Genomic DNA, 16,675 nt, shown 5'->3' with positions numbered 1-16,675 from the left:
CTTACGTTAATCATGTCACTTGTTATGGTAACTGGAATATCAATTGTCTCACTCTTTTCTAACCATCCCGTCAGCGGTTTCTTGAGAAAACTGTTCAGGTTCAAGTGTGCTTTGATTGCAAATTTTTTCATTAGTAATTTGCTAAAGACTGCAGTGCTTTTACGTGTATATATGAAAACTAGAAGTTGGAGTGCCAGTCAGAAGCATTTTGGTCAAATGTGGTGCCAGTGAGAGTCAGTCAGCTGTCAAGCATGTGTCCTCACATGCATAGTGTACATTTAAAGGAATATTCTCCCACAACCTCACCACACAGCTGCAGCATTATAGTATTAGGTTTGTTATATAACTATTCTAGCGCTTGTTTCTTTGCTTCTATTTGGCTATCAGACAAAATATTTTACACATTATCAATTTTTATATCTACACACCCTGATTGGAACAGGATCTTATTAAAGATCCTCATACACTGTGTTGGTTGTAACCTGTAATTGGATGAGACTATCAATAGTCTTAATCAGATTAGTGCCTGAATCAAACTTTGGTGTGGTTTAAGGGACCTCAAAACAGTTTCTCATGATTGGAAACACTATAGCACTTTAAACTGATATAATGATGTTCCTGGTTGATACACATTAAAGTAATGCATTACAGCCTATTAGACTATTAACATAACGTAATTGTTAACACTATATTTCCATTACTACACCTGTTAAATGTATTGTCTTTTATCCTGAATGAAGTGAGGTAGATCTGAATCCACTGTTTGGGGATAATAAACACCCTCTCCTTGCTTGGGACAAAGCTCCTTGGTATTGTGTTTTTTCTTCAATAAATCCAAACCACACATGTTTAGTGTACACCCATACAAGTGCAGTGCACCATGCAGCGCTGCAGGTTGCAGGTTCCCAAATAAAAAATATCCATAGCCTACATTAAGCTATTCGAAGGCCTTAAATTTACACAAAGACCTAATGAATCATTTTTCTTTTCATTCATAGGTCTTGAACATGTCCATTTGCAAGACTTTAGAGTCACCAGACTGTTTAGTGTTGGTTACAAATTGGACTTTCCGCTCTGCAAGCTAAATACTCTGCTTAAGAGCTTGTATTTCTCTGTCTCTGACCTCAGTGATTTCTATGAAACATTTGGAAATTGTTTGACTGTTGTTGTAGTGACTTGATATATAGTTATTTTTGTTTCTTGACTAGGTCACTTACCTGAAACACATTCTTCTGTGAATTTCAGTTCAGATCTCGCCAGCTTGGGTGACATAGCAAACTGAACAGGGAAATACAAGTGTGGCTTGTATTTCTGTCTGAGTTCAACACAAGGGCAGCATAGAGGTATAGAGAGCATGGAGGCATACAGTCATCACTGCACCACAGTTTGAAGAGTTTGACCAGGATAACATCAACCAGTTTGATGTTTTGGATGAAATTCAGGGTTATTTACTTGAATCTGAATATACAGTACAGAGGAAGGGATCAGGTAATGCAGGATGGTGACACAGAAGAACAGGAGGATTTAGCTAGGCAAGTGGACGTTCTAAAAATGCTTCCCCTCCAGACAGTCACTGGCAGTGGCTAGGGTTAATTCAAAAGTGCCCTGCCATGTCTATGGAGATGGATTAATGTTATCTGTTTCCCTGAACAGGGCTGTTTCTGAACATTTTGGGACTCTAAGTGACACTTCACAGTGTGGGGCCCCCAAAACCCAAACTACTGTCATTTTGATATCCCTGAATATAAAATGAATGATGAGGCATACTTTATTATGAATAAATCTTTTAAATAATATGAACACCACTCTGTGTTTGTGAAAGGTGTCAATGTGCCTGGCTTTGTCTCCCCATGTCTGGCATGCCCCAGACTTATGGCCTTAGTAGCGTGGAGACCATCTTACCAGTGCAACTAAAGGTGACCTACAGCTGAAGAGAAAAATCTGTCACATGCATTATCCATCCAAACTATTGCAACAAATTAGTTTTATATTCATAAAACAGAGCAATTTGATGACAGTGACACAAAAGTTCAGTTCAAAGTGATTAAAGTACAAGATTAATTCCAGCTGCTCCATTTGTTGATTAGGTCATTTGTAACATTAACTTGAATATCACCCGCAGTGGTGTCCAGTGGTGCAAGTAACTAATTACATGTACTTGTACTTTTTTGTTAGTTCAACTTTTACTAAAAGGGATAATTCAAATTTTTGGATATGAAGTTGTATGAAATCGTCCTCGGCAGTGTAGTGCTTGAAAGGGGATTTTTTTTTTTTTTACTTAAAGTATCCCCTGGGCCTCCTGAAGTATTGAAATCGCTATTTCCGGCTAGTTCACTGGGGTCAAAAATACAAAGTTTTGCTACATTTACATTATACATTTCTGTCGCAAAAACAACTCTGGGAAAAAAACTCAGACTTCACAATCACTTGGCACCAAGTACATGATCAGCCATAGCTGGTTGGATTTTGCTGGTTCCCAATGATCTTGAATGGTCAAAGGGCAGTGTTTTGATATTTTAAGCCATAAAGCTGAACATAACCTGCCCCATATCAGGTTAGCCATGCAAGATAAGTTACCATGGTGACCAAGCTGGGTTAAAGGTAAGCCATCTTCGTGATACAGAAAACTCAGGCTTAAGGTTGAAGCTGGATTACCCCATAATCTCGCTTCATAGTAGAGGCCTCTAGGCATAGACACAACAAGGAACACACACACAAACACAAAAACAAGAGAGAGAGACCAGAGAGAGATGCTAGAACTGATACTGCTCAGGGTGCTCATGACAGTGTGCATGTTTGTATGTTTATCTGTGTTTGATTAATGATTGAAGAGAAATGAATTGATTTGATTTTCCCCCTGCCTTCTCTGCACCGTTGCCCCTCTGGATGGCCTATAAACCTGAGCCTGTAAACTTTTAATAAGGGCTATAAATAAATTTGAACTTGAACCTACTGGAATCTGAAGTAAAAAAAAAAAAAAAATCAAAGCTTCCTGGAGCAATTGTATGTATGTACCAGCATGCGTGTGAGGCGCTGTACAGGTGGCAACAAATTTCCATGTTAAAGGAATCAAACTACTAAGGAAGTAGGAAGTATAAAAATGCATGACCTTTTGCACACAATAGATCCTGACATTTGCATAGACAATAAGGTAAGATCAACACAGGATATCTGCTGTAATATTAAAGGGAGGAAGGTAAAATGGTATTGTAAATTTTACAAAATGTTTATTTATTTATTTATTTATTTATTTATTTATTTATTTATTTATTTATTTATTTTTATATCCCTTAATTTAGTTTAGTTTTTCTGACATCAAGAGAATTCACATCCTGTTCTCTCTGGCCACAACCTCTGCTGCAAATGCCTGATTTTCAAGAATGTTGCAGCCAGTCAAATTGTAATATTTTCCAGAGATGTTACTGCAGTATTTGATGGTCATACAAGCTGAACACATGGCTGTCTCTTTGTGCTACCTGGTACTCTTAGTAACCATATAGTGCTTTTGTTTTTTTGTTTTTTTGTTTTTTGTTTTTTTGTTTTTTTGTTTTTTGTTTGTTTGTTTGTTTTTGTTTGTTTGTTTGTTTGTTTGTTTGTTTGTTTGTTTGCTTGACTGGCAAGAGAATACAATTGGAGCAGTGTTTCAATCAAGGCCATCACGTTTCAGCTGTCAGAGGTTCATTGTGATAACTTGGATCATGAGTACAATAGGTTTCTGTAACAATATATTCACTGAAAAAAATACAGTAAATGTATCAGTGTTATGCTGGCCAACATGATACATGTGCTTTTTTACAGAGAATACTTTGAGCGCACAGTATGCACTAGACTGTGACACTGTTTATTTCATTTTAAAAAGGGAACTGCACTGTATTTGAACTCCAAACTAGGCTTAAAATGAAAAATATACAAAAATTCACTTCTCAAAGCAGACATGAATGACTACATGCAGTTTTTTCAGAGGAACTTCTATTTGTCTGTGTTGTGTGTTTTGTTCAAATGTAATTTAGATTAACAACTTTACATTTTGCATCCTGGCTTTGAAAATCTGTGTTTGTGGGTTCAGATCTTTCAGGTAAAATGTTCACCTTCCCACAACAGACCAGCACTGCTCACGTGAAGCTGAATACAACAAGGATTTCAGTGCTGTGACTGTCTGTCTCAAGTACTGGAAAGATGGCAACACTGGTGGTAGAAGCCATTATCAGTCAAACTGTGAATGGCTTGATGTGTGATTGATTGTGATCATGATGATAATGATGATGATGATGTCTACAGGAGCAGGATTCCCATGGTGGAGGATTCAATGTCAAACAGTCTTTTGTTGGCATGATCTCTGATGTCCACATGTGGGACCACGTCCTCTCACCTCCATCTTTACACGGACAGCCTAAACTTCATGCTGGGGAATGTGCTAAACTGGAGGGCGCTTGACTTCCAGAACATAGGCATAGGCATGTCCACCATTTATGCTTAAGACATTCATAGTGATTTTATTTTCAAAAGCTGTGCATGCCTCTTTTGTTAATCCTGTGACTTGTTATGGTAATTGAAATATCAATAGTCTCCCACTTTTCTAAGTATTTTCTCAATGGTTTCTTGAGAAAATTGTTCAGGTCAGTCTCCCAGTGTGTGATCTTCATCTTCTGTCTTGTTCAGACTTTGGTTTCTGTGCAGTTCCCCTGTATGGATTTTGCTGCCTTTGTTGACTGCCTTTCCATGTAAGACCTCTAATCTACAAATTACTTAACTTTCCTACAAGCTGTTTTTGGAGTTCTGCATTTTCCTCTGCATCTGAGTCCCAGTTTTGTGCAGGGTTGTTACAGTATAATGTGGCCATGACAGACTCAGCAGAGAAGGATGCTCTTCGCTTGGCTCTCCATACCCAAGGGAAGATGCTTCATGGTCATGAGCGGCAGGTGTCTTCTCAAGTGGGTGGAGTGCAGGAACTGCACATCAGGCAGGACACTTTTCAAACTGCCATGACAAACATATATAGTTTCAACAACTATCCACTAGTGATGTAGTACTCGAGATCGGTCTTGGTCTCGAGACCGGTCTCGAGACCACATTTTCAAGGTCTTGGTCTTGTCTCGGTATCGACCGCAATTTTACTCGGTCTTGTCTCGGTCTCAGATGAGCCGGACTCGGGTTTTTTCCTCAAGACCAGTCGAGACCGCATCTGCAGTGATTTTTTAAAACTGCATACTTCCTCTTTAAAATGTATCAATAAAGTTTGTCACTTTAAATGTGTTAACGCTGCCCCCTGGCTGCCCCACATATGCCACTGCCAGGGATGAGAATACGAGGGAGAGAGGAGGGCACCGTCTGTGGCTGCAGAGATGTCGTCAAAGTCAGCGATAATAAAATTTGCTTTTTCAAAACATACTGCATTTATTTGCAAGTCAACTGGAAAGAGAAAGCACTCGGCAGAGTGTAATCTCTGTAAAATAACGCTGACCGAGACGGCTGGGACCACGTCGAACTTTTATCGTCACCTTGAAAGGAAGCATAAGGAAAAGTAAGTGTATGCTGGCAAAGCTAGCTATTAACATGCCATTAATGTCGTTATTAATTAGCTTTATGTGCTCTGTCGTCCCTTCTTCTTCTTCTTCTTCTTTTTTTTTTTTTACCATAAACAAAACTTTAACACATGACCATCAGTTTGTCAGCGCTAGCTTTCTTGTGTTTTTCAGATACTTTGATTGTGGAGTTGGAGAACATCATGGAGAGTGTAGGAGATGCAACAGAGTCAGTGACCACTGATATGGATTCATCTAGTAACTCACCACCAGTCAAATGTCCACGCCTTCTGTCCCAGTACAAGGCCCACAAGAAGCGCAGCTCAGGCCAGGATTCAAATATTGCAACACAGATAAACAAATACTTTGATGCCATCCAGGACTCTGACATTGACAATGCTCTTGTCTTCTGGGCCAAATACAATGACAGATTCCCACAACTCCACAAGTTGGCACTGAAGGTGCTGTCAGTACCTGCCACTTCAGCACCAGTGGAGAGGGTTTTTAGTCGAGGAGGCCTCATGATGAGACCCCACCGAGCACGTTTCGGTCACAAAATGTTGCAATCTCTCATTTTTCTAAAATACAACCAAACTCTACTTTAAACTCACCAGTGTAGTGAGTGGGCCATTTGCCCTGCTATTGCACATAGCTCTGTTGGCTTGTTTATTCAATTTATTATCATTTGCATCTTAAGTTTAAGTTTCCCTAACCCAGCAACAATGTGTTTCCATTTTGCCATGTTTGCTGTTAACAATAATTTTCAGATCTTAATTTTAACAAGGTTGGGAGGCATACTGCTTCTAATTTTGTCATGCATCATTTTGAAAAATGACAAAAAAATTTAAATATTGTAAATTTGTTTTATTCTAGACTTGCATTTCAAGTCTTCATGGTTTTCATATATTGACTGTGACAGCACTTTTGAAAGCACCATTTGGGGAAATTATTTTCTACTGCAGGCCTGTTGGCCTTACTTTTGAAAGCACCATGTGGAGAAATTATTTTCTACTGCAGGCCTGTTGGCCTTACAAATGGCTTTACATTTAAAATAAATACATTTTTCAGTATGACGAAGACTAATGCGTCTGTTGATTACATACAGTGTCATATACTGATCATACAACATAGTACACACTGTAATTTGTCAATAATTGAATGATTGGTTTAGTCTCGGTCTTGACTCGGTCTCGCCCCCCCTCGGTCTTGGTCTTGTCTTGGTCTCAGCATGCTCTGGTCTCGGTTTTGTCTTGGTCTCGGCATGCTCTGGTCTCGGTCGTGACTCGGTCTCGGGTTAGGTGGTCTTGACTACAACACTACTATCCACCCAGTTGCAGCAGATGCTTAGGGCCCTATCTTGTGCCACCCGCTATCCGCTGCCACTACCCACTACCCGCAAATTGCGGATTTAGGAACTTCCGCTATCCCTAAACGTTATCTTGCACCACCCGCTACCCGCTATCCATTATGCCGACTCCGTCATTTCCGCCTGGAGGTGTGTCCATGGGCGTGTTTCATGCGCTATCCCTAAAGTTGCTATCTTGCGCACACACTTTAGGCTATTAGGAGAGCGCACCCAGGCGGCTTCAATGCGCGCCCCGACGGAGCCTCGCCACACACACGGTCGGACTGATACCGGGACGCCGCCGGAATGGACTGAGTATATTACTCATATAGACTGTTTAGAGGAAAGACTGTTTTAATTGGACACTTACGCCAGCACGTTTTATTGTTTTATCATAAGCCAGCAGCTGTGCTATATTTTTATTTTTAATATTTTATTTGCCCAATCTACCTTGTCAATAAATTAGTTTACACATAGTTCCACCTCTGCCTCTTGTGTGTGTGTGGTGTGACCCGGGGATTTTACTCAATCAGTACAACCTTGTGACACGTCCACTTGGACACATGTGGCTCCACCTCCCGAATTAACTCGCCTATAATATAATATATAATATGTATATATATATAAAGCCAACTTGCTTTAGCCTCAGTAGAAGCCCTGAGAAAATCTACCTCCCTCTCTCCATCGCGGGTTTAGGATTTAGGATTTAGGATAGCACAGCCTGCCCTTAAAGGCAATGGCACCTGGCACACTGGTTCGTTTAACTGGCGTAACGCCCAAAACACGCCTATGCATAATATAGCGGGTAGCAGAGGTGTTTTGCGGATAGCGGGAGGTGCACAAGATAGCAACTTTTACGGGGGAACGCCTCATCCTAAATCCGCAAATAGCGGGTTTAGGGAGTCTGGCGCAAGATAGAGCCCTCACTCTCCTGAAACCTTCAGCGTCTGTCCCACCTGCTCAACCTTCTCCTCAGCCCAAGGAAACTCAAGCCTCTCTTCACTCTGAGCCACCCTAGTTTTGAGAGGCATGATGGTGATCCCTCTACTTGCTGCTCCTTCCTGTGACTATGCTCTATGACTTTTGGACCGCAATCTTACTCTTACTACTCCAAGAGCTATGGTGCCGCCTTCATGATAACCCACGGGAAGAGCTTGAGTGGGCCATGGCAGAGTGGGACAAACAATTTCCCACATGTCACTCTGCCAAGAGTTTTGCTGAGGCCCTCTGCAAAGTTTTTGACCACCGCACACCAGACAGAGAGGCAGCTCTAGGGCTGTTGGCCCTGTGACAAGGAAACAGTCAAGTGGCAGATCATGTCATCCACTTCCGTACCTTGGCAGTGGCGAGCGAGTGGGATGCAAACTCATCTGACACGTTCCTGCAAAGTTTAGCTGAGGAAATTAAAGATCACTTGGCCCCACTCAATTTGCCCTCCAACTTCAATTCTCTGTTTGCTCTAGCCATAAAGATTGACAGTCGACTCTGTGAAAGGCAGATGGGGACTCCTCCTCAGATTTTCCAGACCTCTCCCTGTCTACCTGGATTTAAGAGAGGTCTTTAACAAGTCCTGGGCAACCTTCTTGCCTCCCCATTGACCCCTATGACTGCTTTATTGACCTCCTCCCCGGGGTCTCTTTCTAAAGGCCACCTCTACTCCCTGTCTGCCTTGATGACATTTTCAGTTTTCCAAGTCTGAGGAGGAGCGTGTGCTGCATGTCTCGCAGACTCTTTAGTGGCTGCTGGAGAATCAACTGTTTGTGTTGGCTGAAAAATGATGGTTCCACCAGCAGTCTGTTTCCTTTTTGGGATTCATTGTGGTGCTTGACACCTCCCAGATGGAGCCTCCTAAGGTTAGTGCAGTGATGGACTGGCCTGTTCCCACTGACAGAAAGCAGCTACAGAGATGTTTGGGCTTTGCAAACTTCTACAGACATTTCATCAGGAACTAAAGCTCTGTTGCAGCCCCTCTCCATGCCCTGACATCTCCAGGAACCAGGTTTTCATGGGGTCCTCAAAGACTGAGGAGTCTTTCTAGTCCCTCAAGTAGCAGTTCTCCTCTGCCTTCATCGTCACCCTGCTGGACCCAAAACACAATTTTATTGCTGAGGTTGAGGTGGACACTTCTTTCAGTCACTCTTATTTTACCCTGTCCTATCACGCTGGTTCCAGAAACGTAAAGCCAGATGCCCTGTCCCACCAGTTTGAGCATGACGACATCCCTGCCACAATCCTGCCACCCACTTGTGTCTTTGGAGCAGTGACGTGCGGCATTGCTGACAAGGTCAGGCGGGTGCTGGAGGAGATGGAGATTCCTGAGGGCTGCCTTGAGAATCAACGCAATGTAAAATTCTCCCACAACTTCACCACACAACTGCAGCATTATAGTATTAGGTTTGTTTCATAACTGTTCTAGAGCTTGTTTCTTTGTTTCTATTTGGCTATCAGACAAAATATTTTATACATCGTACTGTGTTGTTTATACTGTGTTGGTTGTAGCCTGTAGTTAGTTGAGACTATCAATAGTCTGAATCAGATTTGTGCCTGAATCAAACTTTGAAGTGATTTAAGGGACCTCAAAACAGTTTTCCATGATTGGAAACACTATAGCTAGCTATAGTTCACAAGTGGCATTCACAAGCATCTGCTTCGCTGGGAGTGAACACCATTTACCCAATCTGTGAATCGTGTGTGTGTATCTACCTGCTGGCTCTGTTGTTGTCCACCTGTCCCCGACTTACCGTCTGCCTGCTCCTTCCTGGTTCATCTTCGCCGCTGCCTGCTTACCTGTTTCTGGACCCGCTGCCCTGACAACCAAGAACATTGCCTGCTTGGTACCATAGGGTTACGGTACCATAGCCCTCCCGTGTACTTTCACCTGTGAAGTGAGCCCCTCCATCCTGTCTCACTTACCTTCCTACTGGCTCGGTTTTGCCAGCCCTGGCTCCCAGGCTCTTACCCTAAGAAATCCTCCAGCTCTCAGAAGTAAAGACTGTCATACTCTTGTATTTCTCATTCAACACAAGGCCAGCATAGGAGTATAGAGAGCATAGTTTTATCAGAACAACATCAACCAATCTGATGTTTTGGATGAAATCTGGGGTTATTTGCTTGAACCTGAATATACAGTGCAGAGGAAGGGATCAGGCAAAGCAAGATAGTGACACAGAAGAACAGGAGGATTTAGCTAGGCGTGGGACGCTCTAAAGAAAACAATATTGTGATTCTGTTGGTGATACTGACAGCTAAAATCACCAGTATTTCCTTGTTACTCAATCCAGTTGTAAAGTATATTTGGATGCAGTCATCACCTTTAAGAAAGATAAGACGAAGAAAAAGTTCTTTGGAAGTTTTCTGCTCCCAAAGAATGAGGAAGCAGCAAATATAAAAACCCAGTAGCCCCATCCACTGCATTGCCACTTGCATAGACGACAAGGTAAGATCAAGACAAGATGTAATTTCAGAAGAACTTCAAGTGATTTTGTATTTTGTTACATTTATCTATTTGTTTGTTAATTTATTGATTTATTTATTGATGGATTCATTCATTCATTCATTCATTCATTCATTTATTACTGTAGAGATAATTGTAGTTGTGTTGGAAAAACGAGCATTTTTGTGTCTTTCCCTCAGATGAAGTTTTTACTTCTGCTGGTGATGCTGACAGCATGTGCTGCTACTCCTCAAGGTAAACAACTTTATAAACAGAAAAAAAAACTGCTGTGCAAATAGCATAAATGTATCCATGTGGAAATTGCCAATATTGTCTACTGCTGAACATCTATTTTCTTTTATTGTAAAATGAACTCTTAAAAAATGCACATGTATCAATATAGTAACCTTTTCAAACCTGTTTTCTAATTATGCAACTAGACAAGGTAAGCAATGGAATCAGGAAACAACAAACTGAGTCAAAAACACACACAGTTTTAAAACTTTGGAGTTATGTGTGTTTTACATACTGTATTATACTGTAAATATGTATCATACCTAATATACAATAACATGTGACATGCACTCACAATGACTTACTGTAATCATTTATCCTCTTAATAATGTAATGTGTTTTCATCTCATGTCTGTACATTTGTCTGACTTTACACAGCCGTACTTGTGATATTTCCACTTTCAGCCAAAAATGAATCTCAAATACAAATACAAGATCTTAGATAATACTGAACAGGAGAGATGAAAACAGGAGACATGAACCCAAAACATCAAATCAAGATGCCTCTTAGTAACCCTATATAACCTTTTTTTTCACGTTTTGTTTTGTTTTTTAAACAAATGGGACTGATGGGATGAGTTTTTTTTTCCTCATTCTTGAAACAAGGTGTTGTCACTCTCCACCTTCAAGGAATGCAGCTTGACTGGCAAGAAAATACAATTGGAGCAGTGTTTCAGTGAAGGCCATTGCCTTTCAGCTGGCAGGTTAATTGTGATACCTTGGATGATGAGTACAATAAGTTTCAGTAAATATATATTCACTGAAAAATATACAGTAAATTTATCGGTGTTATGCTGGCCAACATGATACATGTGCTTTATTACAGAAAATACTTTGAGCACACAGTATGCACTAGACTGTGACACTGTTTATTTCATTTTAAAAAGGCAACTGCACTGTATTTGAACTCCAGACTAGGCTTAAAAGGAAAAATATACAAAAATTCACTTCTCAAAGCAGACATGAATGACTACATGCAGTTTTTTCCAGTGGAACTTCTATTTGTCTGTGTTGTGTGTTTTGTTCAAATGTAATGTAGATTAACAACTTTACATTTTGTATCCTGGCTTTGAAAATCTGTGTTTGTGGGTTCAGATCTTTCAGGTAAAATGTTCACCTTCCCACAACAGACCAACACCGCTCATGTGAGACTGAATACAACAAGAGAGGATTTCAGTGCTGTGACTGTCTGTCTCAGGTACTATAAAGATGGCAACACTTGATGGGCTTGATGTGTGATTGATTGATGATGATGATGATGATGATGGTGATGTGTCTGTGTGTGTGTGTGTGTGTGTGTGTGTGTGTGTGTGTGTGTGTGTGTGTGTGTGTGTGTGTGTGTGTGTGTAATACCTACAGGAGTTTTACAGACCTCAGCAGAAATCACGTCCTGTTCTCTCTGGCCACACCGTCTGCTGCAAATGACTTCCTGCTTTTCAAGAGGGCTGCAGCCAATCAGATCGAAATATCTGCCAGAAATGTTGGTGCACTATTTGATGGTCAGGAATACACACTGAACACATGGCTGTCTGTCTGTGCCACCTGGGACTCTACGTCCGGACTGGGACAGTTGTGGCTGAATGGAAAGCCCAGTTCCAGGAAATTCACCAGCACTGGATCAAACATCAGAGGACGCGCCATCATTACCTTAGGACAGGTAGTACTGTCAGGTGCTAAAGTTGATAGTCCTCCTGCAGATACTGATGATTGTGAATTTATGATTTGAGTGTAGGGCTCTCATTTCAAAACAAAACACAAAATATATACAAAATTTGTGTGATTTATCTGTTTTTGCAATGTCTACAGGAGCAGGATTCTCATGGTGGAGGATTCGATGCCAACCAGTCTTTGGTTGGCATGATCTCTGATGTCCACATGTGGGACTACGTCCTCTCAAACTGTGAAATCCACCGTTACATGGACAACCTCAATTTCACACCGGGGAATGTGCTCAACTGGAGGGCGCTTGACTTCCAGATCAGAGGAAGAGTCCTGCTGGAAGAAAAACAAGCTATCTGTTACTAAATGGCCAAATGAAGAGTTTAAATGTCTTATAAAGTCAAAATCTGAGTTTCCATTGTTTTATGTCCAGTGCAAAGATTATCAGTGCCATTCATTTATGTTGAATCAGCAGTTACTGAAAAGGAAGTGATTTCATTTTCAACAGGTTTCCCTGTCTCTTCAGCATCAAGTACAATATTCTTTCCAGATGTTTCTGTTGTTGATTATGTCACTTGTAACATTCATTTTATTATCAATATTCTTCCTCTTTTATTAGCATCATTATTCAGGTTTGGTTGGCAGTGTTTGCCACAACCTTTCATTGTGATTTGTGAGTGTTGATTGTCTGTACCACACACATACAACCTTAGATTTTTCTAAGCCAACCATTAAAGCTGAACTGAACATGAAACTGTTTTGTGTTACTGTACCCTCAAAAATAAATTTCTCACGATTGCAAGACATTCTCTTAAAGTAAGATCACTTTACAGCCCATCTGCCCTCTTGACTGGGGAAAATGATAATCATTATAGCGGAAATAACAGCAAAGGCTGTGTGTGTACAAAGGATGCTTTGAGTGGAGTTTCTTTTTATGTGAAGTTCATTTCCATAAATGCATTATACAAGAGACAAATATTTATTCTTACTGTGGTCAACAGAATTATAATTTCAAAAGGATTTAAAAGAATTACCTGTGTTGGATTTCATAGTGGTTCTCATCACAGTGGCTGCAGAAGAGCACAGACTATTCCATGGCAGCTGTCCTCTGTGGACATACACGTGTTTGGCTATCACCCAAAGCAGTTTTGAAAATGAAAGCACAACACACTCCCAGCAATCTTTGCTGATACTACAAGTCCCAAGCTTTTGTCCTAAATTGACTATTAACGCCCAAGCCACACAGGCATACTCACACACAAGCACACAAACACGCATATTGAACAAAAGATGGAGTTACAGCGAGGTAGCAGACTGAGAGCAACGTGCTGAAAAACAAATAATGTCAGGAGCACTTTGTCAGATCTGTTGTAATCTCTTAATCTGTTTATATAAATAGAAACATAATTTTGATTAGTTATTTGCACCATTTTTTTTTTCAATCTAATTAAATGAACACACAATTACAATATACATACATAATTAAAATATCTGTATGTACAATAATGAATTATGGAATGAATCATGTTTTTTTTTTTCTTTCTCAGTTTAAGACTCCTAAATGAAAGTTTGCAGCAAAACACCTCTTGTTTACAGCATGTTTTTTTTAAAGGGTTTGTTTGTATAACAACTAATTTATTGTTCCATTTAAAATGACTTTTCAGCATGCATAATTTATTTTACTTTATTTATTTATCCTTCCAGTCCAGCAGTCCAGCAGCACCGTGACAGTCTGATATCACAAATAATGGAAATTAAACAACTTGCCAGTGATGCCTTAATCCAGCGGGTGCCAGTTTGAATCCATGTCCACTCCAGTAAAAATGTAATGAAAACCAAATGTTATGTCCAAATGAAACAGCATAATATCCAGTGTCCAAAAACCCAATGAGCAAACTAGCCAAACTAAAACTTGACAGGGCAAACATGTCAATTATCCTGCACGTCAGTCTGGTAGTCATGATGATGTTACACTACCTCTTGATTTTGCCGAAACGGATACCGGTAATGCTCAAATATTGACATTTTACTCTTTTATTGTTATGGAAAACAGCAAGAGAAACAGAGAATTAAAGTCTGTTGACTGTTAAAACTGCCAGGAGCCAAACTGACTCGGAGCGGCGGAGGCCTACCCAGGGGGTACTGAGGGGGTGGAACAGGCCACATTGCCCCTGTTGGTGTTGTTTGCTGACGAAAACCCCTTGGCGGTGGCAGGAACTCATCTCTGATACAGACATGACACAAACACAACACATTCAGACACAGATGTGGTCTGAGGCTGACTTTTTTGCCACAATCACGACACACACAAACACACATTATTCAATATATTCAACAAAACAACAAAAATATATGTTCAATCAGGTCAATTGGGCCCTTTTGTAAATGGAGAGAACCAGTGGGCAGCCGCCCCACCTCTGAACTACCTGTACTTTTGACTTTCCTTTCTTTTCTTCTCATCCAATGAGGTAGGTTTGAATAGCCTGTTGGGTTAAAGAAACAAGTCCTAAATATTTATCTTTGGATGGTCAAATCAAAGTCAAATGAGGGAAAACCAAACCCCTCTTTTACAAGCTACAAAGGCTCAAGGCCTAAATAATTAATTATCTGATATTGTGGGTCCTCTTTGATGAATCCACATTATGTTAGTGGTTTGTACTGTATGTCCATACATGTGCAGTGTTGCATGTTATAGCACCAGTGAGTCAAACAGCCCCATTAGTCTGTAAGAAACCCAGGCTGTTGCAGAGGCTGTCTGAGCCATGTTTTCAGGCCTGTGTTGTTGGTAAGGGGACTAAATAGGCTGCAAAAGCAGTGTGTTCACACCAGAGTAAATTCTTGCCAGAACAGCTTGCCTTACTTTACAGTGAGCAAATGATACAACATAGAGAAGCTAGGCCATCTTTACAAGAGCACAACTTAACTCCGTTGCTTGTCTCTGCAATGTTTTAGAGAAGCAACCTTGTTAGTAAGACCCTCCTTCATTGTTTCTTGTTGGCCTTGTTGCAGACACACAATTCCAGGCTGCTGTAGCTCCTCGGCAGGCTACATGTTTAGTAAATACTGTATGATGTGAAAACTGATTTCAGGCTCAGCAGATGAAAGGAAATGTCTGTCTCCAAACTGCATTGTATAGCCTATAGTAAATATGTGGTTTTGGCACCATGTTATACAATGGTTTAACCACTATTTACAGTATCTACTATATTACTATAGTATCCCCACAATGCTTTCACTAAAAGTAAGCAAGAATTATGGTTATTTTATTGACTCAACAGTGTTTCCCTTAGACAATTTTCATACAATGATGGCATTATCTGGGAATGTATTTTCATCAGCCGCAACACTGCTTAATGACTATGAGCACTGTTGGAACACTGTATAGATGTTATTGTGTCTTTCATCCACAATCACATTTTATTTGTCAGTTTGATCATGAAGGTGCATCTTGGAAGAAATAGGCTACATTTAATTTCATAAATTGGAAAAATTGATCCTATCATGTTGGAGCACCACAGTATAGGGAAACTGACTATACCACAGTGAAGACATTCCTCTGCTCAAAGTGCAACCTAAATGGCTCTCATCTGAATCTGAACTAATAAACCTAACCATAAGACCCATATCACATGATTTGGACAACAGACCATGACTGATATTGCTATCTATTTCTATTGCTAATGAGGCTAAAAATACTATCCAAAAGTAGCCTCAATTAAGCTATAGGCAATTTAAGATTACTTTACTGCCTAGAGCCAAGGAATAATTTTTCCATTCACTGATAACTTTATATCGACCTGTAAGGTAGACTATGCTAGCCAGCGTGCCAAGAACTTACTGTACTTACTGGAGGAGCAACTGCTACAGTATTAATGTGGTTGAAATTCCTACTGGTCAGTCCTGACAGCTTCATTTTAGCTTTCTCCTAAACAACTCAGGTTAACAGGACCTGGTAGAGCTCCCAGTAGGGCACACAGCGACCATCCAATTTGTCTAAACAGCTCATATACAGCATATTCACTTTACTGAAGGCTCTGCTGCAACCTTCTCCTCTTTTGGAGAAACAACAGTTTGTGCTGTCAAAGACAAGGACCAGTCTGAGGTAAAAACGGAGCATATACCTGGGCCTCTAACTGAGGCCAAGAACTGATTTAATGTGTTTGCTTTAATGTGTGAGAACCAGAACCTTTTATTCCTGTTTGTTAGGTGCCCAGTGGCTGACATTATTGTGTTATGTGTAAATACATTAACATCTAGAATGTTGCACAGATGTTCCAGGTATGCAATCCTGGAAAATGATGGAAAATTTTAAATTATCTTCCACTGCTCATAAATGACACATAATGTCCTCCCACATGGAACCAAAAATTGGTCATGTTTGTCACTCCATGATGATATTTGTTGGTCAGTCTTCTGATATCT

At 40.4% G+C, this 16,675-nt stretch overlaps 1 protein-coding gene across 1 annotated transcript; it reads left to right on the top strand.

Annotated features, from left to right (window-relative positions):
* The first annotated feature begins 10,278 nt into the window (after nucleotides 1-10,278).
* Nucleotides 10,279-13,007, top strand: LOC115373974 (C-reactive protein-like). The gene is made up of 5 exons (XM_030072650.1): nucleotides 10,279-10,303; nucleotides 10,501-10,555; nucleotides 11,690-11,792; nucleotides 11,954-12,251; nucleotides 12,401-13,007. Exons 2-5 carry the CDS (start codon nucleotides 10,501-10,503, stop codon nucleotides 12,617-12,619), a joined length of 675 nt encoding a protein of 224 aa, XP_029928510.1. The 5' UTR covers nucleotides 10,279-10,303; the 3' UTR covers nucleotides 12,620-13,007.
* Nucleotides 13,008-16,675: the final 3,668 nt, after the last annotated feature.

Source organism: Myripristis murdjan, chromosome 16 (genome assembly GCF_902150065.1).
Source record: "Myripristis murdjan chromosome 16, fMyrMur1.1, whole genome shotgun sequence".
In the NCBI taxonomy this organism is placed as follows: Eukaryota; Metazoa; Chordata; class Actinopteri; order Holocentriformes; family Holocentridae; genus Myripristis; species Myripristis murdjan.
Note: the sequence above shows the minus strand (reverse complement) of the source record. Positions and strands in the feature narration are given on the sequence as shown.